The sequence below is a fragment of the Cavia porcellus genome, unplaced genomic scaffold (assembly GCF_034190915.1).
Source record: "Cavia porcellus strain 051 isolate PalLab524CR breed Dunkin Hartley unplaced genomic scaffold, mCavPor4.1 scaffold_15, whole genome shotgun sequence".
NCBI lineage: Eukaryota > Metazoa > Chordata > Mammalia > Rodentia > Caviidae > Cavia > Cavia porcellus.
This window is the reverse complement of record NW_026947498.1, coordinates 35,800,610-35,815,357: the sequence shown is the minus strand read 5'-3', so window position 1 is coordinate 35,815,357 and position 14,748 is coordinate 35,800,610. Positions and strand designations below refer to the sequence as shown.

General features: G+C 33.0%; 1 protein-coding gene across 2 annotated transcripts in view; it reads right to left on the bottom strand.

Moving 5' to 3' along the window:
- Positions 1-14,748, bottom strand: part of Epha3 (EPH receptor A3) — a 368,574-nt gene that overhangs the window by 71,032 nt on the left and 282,794 nt on the right. The window contains exons 6-7 of one of the 2 annotated variants that reach the window (XM_063224777.1): positions 4,005-4,129; positions 1,126-1,288 (exon numbers count right to left, since the gene is read on the bottom strand). In XM_063224777.1, coding sequence (XP_063080847.1) covers positions 1,126-1,288; positions 4,005-4,129 — 288 coding nt within the window. The remainder of the gene's footprint in view (positions 1-1,125; positions 1,289-4,004; positions 4,130-14,748) is intronic. The other variant, XM_063224778.1, reaches the window with a different exon arrangement.

The window sequence follows — 14,748 nt, the reverse complement described above, 5'->3', positions numbered from 1 at the left end:
CATTAAGTGCTGTTCAGTATCATGTACCTTTACATAGATATTCTAAATCTGCATCAACATTAAAAATATTTACCTAATGGTGTTTCACCTTTCTCATCCTCAATTCCTACCACAAAATATCATGAATATTTGCTCTACCTACTCCTATTATTTGGCATCCTTGATACTATATCAAATACAGATGCTCTTGTTGCTGATAATTCAAATACCCTTTAATTATTTTGAAAAACTCAATTTGTAATTATTTTAATGAAACTTTGCAATACTTAAACATTGCAGAAAGACTTAGAAATACTAATGTCAAACTCTAATTAGATTTTATATCTATCTATATCTATCTATCTATCTATATATATATATACTCACAGAAATATGTATGTATATGCATGTATGGATCTCTTTAAAATTTGTCTAATCATGTATAAGTTTCCACTTTAATAGGTTAAATAAAATACTTAATGTAAATTCATTTAATATTAGTAAGTAAAGTCATGATATTACCTTTCTCAAAGTCTATTTTTTAGTCTGTTTTGGCCAAGGAATTTCAAAATATGAAGCAAATGAATTTAAGGAATGGAAAAGTTGTTGAAAAAATAATACTTGTCAATTTTGGTCAAACTCTGGATAAAATAGGCTGCCCTAACTGCTTTTGATTGCAAATGCAAATGAAATAATAAAACACATTTTAGAAATTCCTTATTTGTTGTCCAATGTGATTGAATGTGCTAAGAATTAAAACAAAATTAAAAGTCTCATGACCAAGTTGCTTTTTTGTAGTTCATTGAATTATGCAATGAATTGGAACATCTGGATTTACAGGCACTAGGGACTTTTAATCATATGAAATTATCTTCCTCAAAAGCAATTTATAGTTAGCAGAAAACCAGAAGTATTCCAAGCACTAGAAAGGGTTTGATTTGTAAAAGGAAAAAACAAACACAAAAAACAAAAACTAAATGCATACCCACATAAACAGAAATACACAGACGTGTTATGCAAATTGCTAAAGGTTTTAAACAATATGTATTCAAAGAATGGCACTTGATTAATACTTAGAGTGAAAGCAAAATATGAATGTTATTTGCAACACCTTTCACACTACCAAGAAAGTGAAGTAATACGTACAGTCAGGACTAGTTTCAAACTCAAACTTGCGGCTGTTGGATCCATATCCAGCTGCTGTTCGGGCTCGGATTTGGAATACATATGTAGTATCAGGCTTGAGGCTACTGATGGTAACATTCGTGCCTCTTGCCCTCAAAATGGTATAACTTGTTTCTTGTTCCTGCTTTGAGGTAGGAAAAAAAAAATCATGTTAATACCAAACCTTCTTTATGCTGTCAATTGATAAACAATGAACCACTCAAAGTCATTTCTTTAAGATTTAAATGTAGAGCATACGATGGATGAAAAATGATGTCAGTTGTTTTATGATCTGGATACAATAGATGAATTATTTTAACAAGGAAATATTTACAGAACTTTCTAATTGGCATGTAATGAGTCATATTCTGTTAAGTTAGATTTTATCCTTACTAAATACTGAATATGTGTATGACAATATATTTCCTTAAAGGCAATCTTTCGGGAAAGCTTGCAACTAAATTCAAAAATAAATTGAAGGAAATATGGCTTTCAATTTACCTTAATAGGAAAATCCTACTGAGTCTCATACAGAATTTTTTATCACTATTCAAATATTAAATATAAAAACTTAAGGTTAAACATGTGTCTCAAAGTGTCTCAATATTACTTTATTTGGGTTGTACTTACTCTGAATCAATGCCACTTCATAGAAACAAATATCTTCCTAACAAATTTAAGGACTATTTCCCCATGATCTCTTCTATTCAATTAATAGCATATTTACACGCTGCTCACTAACAGTAAGGTGTCTGTGCCAAGCTTTGTCCATAAAAATTGAATTTATGAAGTCTTATTCTCCTTCTTATATATATACATATTAATTATAGATGTCTTAGCTACAGATGTTGGCTGTATGTTAGGTAACATTTGAATAACTATGTTAAATACTGAAGAGCGTTGAAATCATTTGTCTATAAATAATGACAGTATTTCAGTCATTAAAAAGTTATTGAGCAAGTATTCAGGATCAGTCACTGTTCATTATCATGAGAGAATCAATCAATAAAGAATGATCTTGGGGAATTAAAATTCTAACAAAGTATTCGAAATATTTATAAAACTCATATGTACATTTGTGAATAATTACTCAGTGCATGTCTGCCTGCTGAAAATATATACACATATATGATATTGAATATATTCATAATATTTAACATCTCACTTCATCAAATTTAAAAATATTTAGGGGATGGTTTTGCCTTGAATTGGTCAATATATTTTAAAAATAATAATAATATATATTTTGTTGGTAGAACTTTAAATAAGTTCAGAAATTATTTTATGTTTGCAAATAGTATGAATATAAATCAACTGCATTTTAGAATCAGCCTCACAAACTTAAAGTTATTTTTCTCCTTGTTCTATCTAGTCTGAAGTACAAAGTTAATTTTATTTTCATTTTATTGGGTGGTCAATAAAATATGGAATCTTAAATATGCACAGCATATTTTGTAATACTTTCAAAAATAGGAAATCACAGACAAATTAGCATTTGGCTACAACAAAATTTATCCCTACTGTGATTTTGGCATGATTAAATTTATCCGGACTTTATTTTCTTCTAATGAAAAGACACATTTTTCTCAGTAACAAGGAGTATAAAAAACATGAAGTCATACTTGTGAAATACATTAATTTCAATGAAAAGATTAAATACATTATGCAAAATTTTATGTTTATACACTGTTCCTCAGTATAACTGGTATTTCCCCATGATCAGTTATTGGCTCTTACAGTTCTAACAATCGGTTTTTACGTCAAAGGAGGTACATAGTGTGGGGTAGGCTGCACATACTAAATTGGGAAATCATGGGTGCCAGGATTCAAAGCAGAAACCTAATGTTTATTAGTAGTGAGGCTATGAGGAATCTAACCAATGTCAATGACTCTTAATTTTGTTATTTTTGAAGGAATCTATTTACCAGGTTTCACAGGATTGTCATGTAGCTCATATTTAAATAATACATGCAGAAATATTCTGTAAATGTAAACCGCTATATAAATGCACTTGATTGTAATCCACTTTAAAATATTTCATAAACTGCAGCAGATAAACAAATATATTTTTCTCATGAATAACTATAAAGAGAACCGCATCTGATGATAAAGTTCAAATATATCATGTTTTCAAATTTCTTTATAATTTAAAAAGAGGAAATAAGTGCTAGAATGATAAAATGTCACTTTCTGAATTCCATGTATAATCATAAACTTGTTTTTAATAATTGCCTTACTGAACCACAGTTTTATGATGTGACAGAAATTTATTTATCCACCTTTAACTTCTAATTTTTCCTCTCCACAGTCAAAAATGCTTTTCATTATTAGTTCAGTAAGTCAATGCTTTTGTTAAAATTATGCCAATTTCCCTATCTGTGTTAAATGAAATTCACGTGAATGTGAGGGTCAGAGAATTGTGCTTGAGGCAATGAATTAAAGGATGGTTAGTTCATCAACAGATTAAGGCATCACTATAACATTGTTACAGGAGCTGAGAATTTAGCTCAGTGCACAAGCACCTGCCTGGCAAGCACAAGGTTGTGAGTTTGATTTCCGGTACCCCAAAATAAAAACTGTTAGTGGAGCAAAGATCTTAGAATGAAAGGACATAAATGTGTGGTCTATTGTAATTAACTGGCTTCAATTTGGAAGTGGCATCTTTGATGTTGCTTATTGCTATAAAATAGAAGACATTTGACAGCACAATTTCTAAGCCTTACTCTTCCTATAAATAAGAGATCACTTCACCATGGTTCTCAGTAGAGTTCTAGAAACTTTTTAGCCGTATCACTGATTTCTTTGCAAGAGCACAGCTCATGAAAAAAAGTAAACTCAAGCTTGTAACATTGTTTCCCCACCTTCTCATAATATTTGACCTCATAGTCCAAAATGATCCCATTAGGATGTTCAGGTTCTTGCCAGGATAAAGAGATGCTGTTTCTGGACGTCCGATCTTTCTTAATTGTCATGACAGGTGATGGAGCTGTAAAAAGAGGAATGGAAAGGACAGCGGAAAAAAACAAGTTATTAAATTTGGAAGGGTGGTGACGAGAGCAGAGGGAGAAGCGAACAAGCAAACGGAGTCTATCAGTGTCTAATCTTGGCAAGAAAGTACTATTTCCATTTCCAAGGCTCTTGAGTATTAATCTCCCCCATATCCAGTCCTAGCAGCTGAATTATAGCCCCAGTGCATGCAGCCTATGGAGAATAAACTGAGATGTTCTGCTGCTGGTGGACTAGTGGCAGGTGAGCAGATGTTTTTAATCTGCTACTATAATGTAAGCAATGAAATATATTTTATATACTAAAAAGAGAACACAACATCAGGACTACCTATTTGTTATAATGCTGCAAAATTATTAATCCAGATTCTGAAACTCTTTGATAACATTTTCATATGCAACTCTGTAAGACGACTGGAATTCATTATGCAGAAGGAGTCCCATGGTGTCTACAGGTAATAATATTTAGTGTATTGAAAAATCAATTGATTTAGGACATATTACAGTAAATATTGACTCCTGGCCAAAAAAATACCCTGATGCATATATGCATATATATATATATATGTATGTGTATGTGTATATGCATATATATGTGTGTATGTGTATATACATGTATATATATATATATATATATATATATGTAATAACAATCAACTTTTACATTTTTATTTGGAAATATGTGATAAATATAAGAAAATGCCTGCTATATATGTGTTACCTTCATCTGTACATATTTTAAGTATCTTTTTTAATGTTGACTATATTGCTATATTGTTATATATTTTCATATGTGTTGAATATGTATTAAAATTTGTTTGGTTTAGATTTCTTTATTTCTAAATAAAGATTACATTTTTTAGGGATTTCCTACCTCAAATTCTATCATTAGAAAGGAAAGTACACAGTATTCACCAATATACTTCTGGTTACAAATCACAGTTTGGTACATGCTCATCAGCAAACTATCTTCTCACAGGAGTGCAGTGGCATCTTGCCCTCATGGCACACCGCAAACCAAATCACAAACACAAAACCAAAGCTTGTGATTCTTAGAGATAGTAACTGTTAGATTATTTTCATTGTTCAATAACATATTTCTTATAAATTTGCTCAAATCAGTTATTTTTTGAACACATGTTGGGACATTCTTCACAAAATTTGGCAGTAATGGTTCCTACTTGTTGATCTGATTATCACAAGATGGCTATGATTATCACAAAATAACATTTTCATCCAAACTCATTTAAGCTGTTTATATCTATAGTTTCTTTTCACTTATATTTCTCCCTTAAAATAAGATTTTCTGCATTTATCCTGATTTGTGACACTTCAGTGAGAATTCATTGACATACATTTCCCCCTCATCTGTTTTTATTGCTTTTAAGTTTCTCTAAAGTCTTTTATAATTGAAGCACTGTTATTCTGATAGTTTGGAAATGACCATTTAATCTTATACCAAGGAAAAATGTAGATTTTGCTCTTAGAGTGGAAAAATAAATTCATTTTTTATTTTTAATTTTTTCCTTTAGCAATTATTATCCATTTAGGTACATTAATGTCATTTACTTTTCATATACATGTAATCTATTCAGTATTCTTCTGTTTCAGCTCTCAAATTGTTATCATTGCCCATTCCTGTGGTTTGCCACACTGAAGTTGATTCCAAGCAAAGTTAAGTCATATTCATGATATTTTATAAACATACTTGATATTTATAAACATATCACTGAAATTAATACCAGAATGTTGAATATTTGAGAATTTTCTTTTAATTTACTCTAATCCTTAGAGTAATCAATTTATTATCCAATTGTGAATGAAAAAACATGGACCAGTGTCCTGTAACCAAGTTTTTTTCTTGTACAAACAATGGAGAAATCCCACTAACTTTTCTGCTGCAGTAAATCCATTAACAGTGTAACTTTTAATGTGTGCTCACAAACCATTTCAAAGAAACTTAATGTTGGAATACATTCCTTCTAAACTTTTGAAGCCTTGGGTTTAATACCTTACCCTCATGAAACTGTTTTGTTTTTCCAAATGGATAAAATACATTTTAAAGAAATTCTGAAAAATAACCAGATACAGTATCTCTCCTTTAAAACATAATTGAAAGAAAAAGTCATTTTGGAGAACAATTATTATAACAAGGATTATACTAACTTTTTAATGGAAACTTTGCAGGCTGCTTTGGGGGTTTGCCCAGGTTTTACTGCTTCTGCACTGAGAGAGAGTTTATAACTGTTGAATTTCTTCAAAGGTCTTTGAGCAAGTTGCAGGGCCCCTTCAGCCTGTAATAAATAGCCTTTTGTAATTCCACACTTACTAAGTAAAGGCAATTGCTCGAAACTTGTGCCGTCTCTATGTTAAGTGAACCTTTCCTGATCGCAGCTTTTAGGCCCCTGTTCAGCCATTTGTTCTGCGCTTTAATACCTGCCCCTTGGCTGGCAGCATTTCAGCACAGTTCAACTCAGTACACCGGCTGGGAGCCCGTTACTGTTAGGTAATGTTCGTCAATATTGCAATAGTAATGGACAATTCCCAGAAGTCACTTTTCTATCCCCTTATAAATAATAGTTGGACATTATAATGCATATTTATGATGAAAATTAGCACATGAGCACTCTATTGTATCAATTTTTTAAATAAAGTTTTTAGAACACTTTATAATTCATATCACTTCTTTTTTTAAAAAAAATTATTACTATGTTTGCCAGACACAATGATTATATTCATCACAGAGAATTTATACTTCCACCTTCTATATCTTAATTCTTTTTTTCCTATTCCCGTTTCCTCCTTTAAACTTACTTTCCTCTCCCTATTCACAGGTCGGTTTCCATTATTTTTCTTTCAGTTCTCTGTTTTAAACATCTTTCCTTTCCTTACCTTTATGCATCCTCTATTTGTTCCCCTTCCTATTTGAAAAAGCTCTTCTTTTAATTATAATTTCAATCTTTAATGAGAAGAGTGACATGGGATACATTTCTCTTTATTAGTTTTCAAGTATCAATGCATGATTTTCCAATTGTTAGTTTCCAAATCTGTAGAAAAACATCAAACTTTTTTTCTGTATTAAAAGGACATTGCGATATATACAGTAGGACACATTTATTTTATTCTCACTTTTCTTTTTTTTTTTTTAACTTGTAGTTGTAAGATGGAAGGCTATTGTTATCTAGAGTGACGGGAGCCTTACAACTGCAGAAATGATGGGAGCAAGAAGGAGAAATTAAAATGCAAAAGAAAACACGGGTTTCTCTTTGTAAGCAGGCTGATGATAAGCTAAACTATCTCAGAACTGAGTTTTAAATGTGTAGCTACAATTTTAAAAATTACTAAATTGTTTCTCTTATTAAAAAAGTTAGTGACTGAGTAAAACACTGAGAAACTTCAAGCATTCATGAATATTAGGAAATGGGCAATTTTCTAAGAAGAAAAATGAATAAAACAGTAAAAAGATAATTTTCCAGAGGTGAAGAAAATACTTTTTAAATACTAAAATAATGCTTTGTCATGTAAAATACATTTTGTTGTATTATTATTTGAGATTATATTTGATCCTGACTTTTTGTTATTCTGGATACAACCATATTTGTCCTTTCTTAAAACAAACAAAATAATAAGACGTAATATATTTGTCACAGTGGTATATAATGATTATATTTAATTAAAATATTTTTCAAAAGAATGCATATACAACAGAAAAAATACAGCTTGGAAGGAAATACACAAATACAATTTTTTGGAAGGTATTCTGGATTTACGTTGCCCAACTATAAACTTCCAAACATCCTTGAGCACTCAAAAATCATAATTTGCTGCAGCACAGGAGATTTTTCTGATACTTCTTAGAACTCATTCTTCTGTAAAATACACAAGTGGTTGAAAACTGCATTGAATACTTAAGAATTTAAAAATTCCATTAAAAGACACATTATTAAGAACTATGGTGCAAGGGTGTTCAAAGTGTGGGAGCTTACTTTTAGGGAAACAATGTCTCTTTACTGCATTAACTGTTTTCAAATTTAAACAGTCAAGGCCTTTTCTGAATACACTTCATTGAATGAACATTCAGGGCAATTTTCTGTCAAATAAAAGCATTAGAGTGTGCCCTCATCTATCTTAGTCACCATATCTGGTACTGTGCCACTTCTGGTTCTTCCCAAAATGACCATGAAATTAAACCTTTTGAATCAGGACACTGAGGCAGAATTAATAATACAACTAAAAACAGCCACAAAAGAGAACTTGGAAATGCTTCAGCAACTACCAAGAACATTGACATAAATCGGTTCAATTAATGGATGAGTATTTGGGGAGGATTAACGTGGCTTTTACTGTACCACTTTTTAAAATTTAGGTATTCAGTGTGTTTCTCAACCACTTCTTAGACTTCTTTTGTCATGCAAACTACTAGAAACATATTCACACTATGCTATATGCGCAGCTGGGACAGGATGGTGAGACCAGAGCCGAGCTAGGGACCATCTGACTGGCCGCATCCGCCATGATGGCACCCGAAGAAGGACAGATGGAGACCGAGCCACCAAGCCACTCACCCAGTCCCAAGTCACGTGCTGGGGCTGCCTGCTGTGCACATGCACTGCACATATTATCTTCAAAATAGTTGCTCAGGTTACCAAATGCAGGGATGCATAACTGATCAAAATATAATTTCCCTTTAAGCAGTTTCTTTCCCTTTTACCATATCTATTGTAACTCCTGGATCTTCTTTACTTTTAAAGTGTTTTATACTAGTGAGACAATATGGTGTTTACACATGGAAGTCTGATTTATTTCATTTATGAATATGGTTTCCAGTTGCATCATTTACATATAAAAGCCTCAAGTTTGTTATTGTTTGTGGCTGAATAATATTCCGTTGTATAAAAATATCACTTTTTTTTTTTTTTTATCTGTTCCTCAGTTGATGGGCATTTGTATTGTTTCCAAGATCTGGCAATTACAAATTTTGTGGCTATAAACATGGGTACACATATATTTCTGTGGTACAATGTTTTCACTTCTTCTGGGAAAATATCCAGAAGGGAAATAACTGGGTCAAAGGGAGCTCTAATCCTAGTTTTGTAAGGCATCTCCATACTGTATCAGTCTACACTCCTACCAACAATGGAGAAGGGTTATTTTTTCTCCATGCCTCCTCCAGCATTTGTTATTTGTTGATTTCTTGATATTAGCCATACTTTCTGGAGTGAGATGATATCTTAGTATTGTGTTAATTTACATTTCTCAAATGATTAGTAATGTCAAACATTTTTTTCATATATTTATTTGCCATTTGTATTTCTTCATCTGAGAACTGCGTATTCATCTCAGATGTCCAGTTTTGGATTGGGTCTTTGAATTTCTTTAGGACACAAGGATAGGCAAAGAGTTCAATGAACAAAAGCCAAATTTCATAGAAAGTACTTCAAAGCATCAACAACTGGCTCTTAACTTATTAAAAGGTTTTTGAATATCAAAAGAAATAAAAAAACAGAGCAAAAAGAAAATCCACTGATTGGGAAAATATTTTTGCCAAATGTTCCTCAGACAAAGAACTTTTACCTAGAGCACGTAAAAACTGATAAAAGTCACACCCTGAGCTATCTAATATTCCGGGTCATGTGAAAACTGGTATGGAAGGTTTTGGTTTTTTTAATGTTCTAAGGAGACATTACCTCCTATGAAACAGTGTTGATGAGTTTATTGGATGTTTTTTTTTCCTAGTTCTACGCCAAGAAATGATGCTTCTCGTATCAAGAAAAGGCAGTAGCTAGCTCAGAAGTATTGTAAAAATATAAGCCTTAACACTTAAAAACAAAATTTCATCAAAAAACAGGAAAGAACTTTCTTAAAATGCTTTTTTCTTCATTTATTTGTGGAGAAAAGGTAAAACTTTCTCTTACTTAGTGTCATCCTGGTCATTGAAAACATCTAATGAAATCACAGAAAAACTAATCGTAAAGTAAAAGAAAAGAAAAGTAAGACCACTACACTATAAAAGTTTTTAATGTGAAGACTGGTTGGGAATAAGATTTATTTTATTCACAACTTGTATTAGAATCACACTAAACATTTATGTGTGCCAAATCTGAAAGACATGGCAAGGATTCATTATTTTAACTGTAGTATTTTAAAACCTATTCCTACTATTATTCTGCAACTAAAATGTGACCTTTCCTTAGAATCAGGAAGTTAGAACTTCAAAATTCAGCTCCTAAAGGGTCTGGTTTGGTTTGTTTGTTTTTATTGGGATTTTCCTTTTTCTGGGTTTGGGAATTTCTAATGAATCTCTGAGGTATCTCTGGTTTAGAGATTGGATAAGTTAAAGTAATAACAAAAAGGCCTCAGTATTTCTTTTCCAAGTGAGCCAAAGCTTTTAAAAATTATCTCCATGGGAAAATATCATGCAATGAGTGGTTGGAAGATTTTTCTTTTGAATCAGACATGCCTTCTAAAGCATTGTCCCTTATTTTCTTTTTCTATTAATTACAATGCCATTTAAAAACATTTCCTTGTCAAATCTTTCCAAAGTGTGCACTTCTATTAAATCTAGGAACACTTTTGTGTTTGATGTAACATAAGAAGCTTAAAGTCCTACATCTTAATCACCACCCTGGTTTTCTCAAATTTGCTATTGTTTAGAATTCTTTTTTTTTCCTCCACCTCATCATTTTTGCAAAGTGCTCAGTACAAAATTACTGTGAATGCTGTTTCTTCATCTATCCCCTCAACTCACCAATAGGCTCTGTTTTCTGAATACCTGACATTTTGCACTTGTATGTAAGGTATTGTTTTTCATCTCAGTCTTTCCAGAAATTCACCTTTCTGTACAATTTTGTGAAGTAAAATTTTCTAACGCAAATAAAATTTCAATATTGTACTTTAAAACTTCATCATTTCAAATCTAGATTTCCTAAGGGCTAAATCTTGACACTCAATTTAAGACAGGAACAGTTCAATGCACAGTCTACTGTGGTAGAAGGATGTGGGGTAGTAAACCTGTTCAGACCTATCACAGAAGAAGTGAGGAGAAAGATATACAACCTACTTAAGACCACATTTCCGTTGTCAACCCAGACACACCCAGAAGTGAGTCTCTCAGTTTTCCAGGTAAATATTAAAGCCCACCCAGCTGGTTCTCTCCCCCGTCACATCCCACCCCTTACTAACTTATAATGAAAACACGTTTTCCTAATATCCAAATAAACACATTAAATTACCAATCTTGCTTAACATGTTGTAATTATTCTGCACACAATTGAAATGCAATAAATTGCTTCCTCAAACTCCTAACAGTTCCAGCAGTATTTAACATTCCAAGCCAAAGCCTTCTCTGAGACTCAATGCATATTCTGAGCTCAGAACGTTTATAAAAATCAACAGAAGTTACATAATCCAAAGGTACAATGGCACAGGATAAACATTCCCATTCCAAAATAAAGGAGTTGAGGGAATAAAAACAAATCAGATCAAAGCTAAACTGAAGCCTATCATGGCAAACATTAAGCCCTATAGCTCAAGTTCTGGGCATATGGGTGTGAGTTCAGAAGGCACTGGCCTTCCTCTGTGGCATTAGTGGCTGCAGTCAACATGTCCTTTCACTTGGGTTGCCTCCATTATTGCCTTCTAGATTTCTTTGGTAGATATTCCATGTTCTTGGAATCCCTGACTTCCTGGATTCTTCTTATGTCTTTAGCTTCATTCCTACAGCTTTATGCATTACCCTGGCTTTAATGTACATCCAGGCTTTCTTTTCAAACTAGGTATAATCCTCCCTGACCCCACAACTCTTACATCTTGCATGCCAGTAAAACCAGTAACATGCGTACAACATGAAAGTCTATTAGTATCCAAGCTCCCTTGAATGATGGCAGCATTGTTCCTTAGTGCCTGGATAGCTGATATGAATAAAATGAATCTCATGGATTCAATTCTCTAGGTAGTTCCTCTCAAGGAGGTGACCCAGGGTCTCTCATCTCAAAGGAATGTTTACATGTTTTCTCCTTTGAGCCTATAAAAAGTAGTGTCTTTCTTTTTAGTTTTATTTTTCATTTTGAGGTAGAGTTTTGCTACTTGGTTCAGCTAGGCCTGTAACTAACTATGTAGTCCAAACTGACCTCAAACTTGTGACAATTCTCAGCCTTCTGAGAGTAGAATAACACAACCAGCTTCACTGTTAGTTTCTTGCTAAAATTCCCTTACGGAACCTTGCCTGTTGTCCCTGTGAAAGTGCTTAAATTTCTTTTAAATGGAAATAATCTCTTCAGTAGTCATACCACTTTTAGTCTAAACTTCACATATGATTCTTTCAGCAGCAAAATTTAAGATTTTCAAAGTTTTCTGCTCTGGTTTTTACCCCAAATCTTACTAAAACTCAAGTGAAAGCAACCAACAGTATTAAAAGGATGGCCTGAATACTGGGCTGTCTAGAAGTTTTCTCCACAAGATAAATCACTCTGCTACCTGTAGTCTCAGTGTCCAGCAAAGTCTCAGGACATGGCAAAATGCAGACAAGCCCTTTACCAGGTTGTAACACTCATGGTCTCTAGTTAATTTTCCAATAGGATCCTTGATCACAACTGAAAAGTCATGAGCCCTGCCTTTACTGTCCACATTCTTATTAGTATTCTGGTCTTCTAGCTCTGATTGGAATCTCCCATCAAGTTTTCATTAAAGCATTCTTTGGCTTCTGTGGACCACATTTTTAAATCCTTCTAAACTCCTTCTATAAACTAATTTAAATCACATAGTCAGCAGCAGTCACAGAAATGGCCACACTTTTCCAGGACCATTTTTATGTATTATTCAGCATTGTCCTCCCTGAGCTTAAAGGAACAGAGGTCAAACCTGCTCATGGTTTCAGCTTATGATTGGCTACCTCCAAGGCAGAAACATCATGGGAGATGGACATGGAGCAAAAAATTCTTCAGTTAATACTGGCTAACAATCAAAACAGGGGAAAAGTGCCAGAGAAGTATAGACATATACTCACAAGTCACACTTCTGTGACCCATATATACAAACCCAGCAGAATATTCCAGAAATTCACCAGGTAGATTTCAAAACCAATTAATTTGGCACTCTATACTGACTGCCTCAATATGCATATATGCACATATACTATATACAACACTGCACTTGCATAAGCAGTGGTATCTTGGTTCACAGACTCAGTTCATTCCACAATTCTAGGAAAGTCATGCTTATGCTCATGCAGGGAAGGTGGCCACTGTCACTTTTGTCACCTGATGCAGAATTTGAAAATGAAAGCAAAACTGCACCAAATGCTTCTCTTTGCACACAAAAAAAATTGTTCCTGCATAGTTGTATTCCTGAACTAAAGTATTACTGTATACAATATATATATATATATATATATATATATATATATATATATTAAGCAACTTTTCCAGTCCTTTGTTTCTTTTATTTTAAAAGATGGTCTTTCTAAAGGTTTTACTAAGTTGCTAAATTGTTCAGACTGGCTTCAACTTGATATCTTCCTGTCTCAACTCTCAGCGTGCTAAGATTATTTGAATCTATATTTTTAAGACTTTAATAGGAAGATATTTAGGAATACACAGAATTGGGAAATTCTGGACTATAAAGGGATACATGATGTGTGTACTTCATTATTTTTCTCTTGAGATTTCAACACACACACTGTGCTTATGAATTGTATTTCACCATTCAAAAGTAAAATTCTAAAGACAAGTCTTTTGTTCATTGCTCTATATTTCTGCATGTTATACTTTCTAGAACACTAGATCTCTTCTTTCACCACCTGCAAAATCATTTATGCTCATTATCTTTTAAAATCTCTGGTTAGTATAATCCCCTTATGAAAGTTTCTCCTGAGACCCTTTTACAATAGTTAATTGGATTCCTCTGTGCTTTCTTTATACTACAATGTACACTTACCCCTGAGATACTTTGCAAGACACCCAGTGAATGACTGAAACCAGGGATTGTACTGAATTTTATGTACACTATTTTTTTCTTATATGCATATACCTATCATAAAATGTAGTTCATACATTAAACAAAGTAAGAGATTAACTACATAGTTTTGAAATAAGGATTACTTGAGCATAGGTACTGTGATTCTGCAATAATCAACCTAAACACTGAAAATGAGCATATGATAGTGTACAGATGTTAGACAAAGAAATGATTCACATCCCAGGTTAATAGGAGTGGGACAGTGTGACATTTTGTCACACTACTCAGAATGGTGTACCACCTAAAATTAGCGAATTTTTTTTAATTTCTCAAGTTTTCCATTAATAATTTCAGACTATAGTTGACCATAGCAAGCAAAGAACAGAGAAAACTACTATAATCCCGGCATCTATAAGTTAGACCACTAAATTATGTTGTATTTATATTGTTTTCTTAGAAGTTTATCTTCTCATCCCTTTTGTTTTTCTTTTTTATTTTTTGGTGGGTGGCGAGGTTACTAGGGATTGAACTCGGGACCATGCACTTGCAAGGCAGGCGCTTAGGCCACTGAGCTAAATCTCCAGCCTTATCTTCTCATCCTGACTGCTTCCCACTCAGAATCTTCAACACCTTATAGACTGCATTC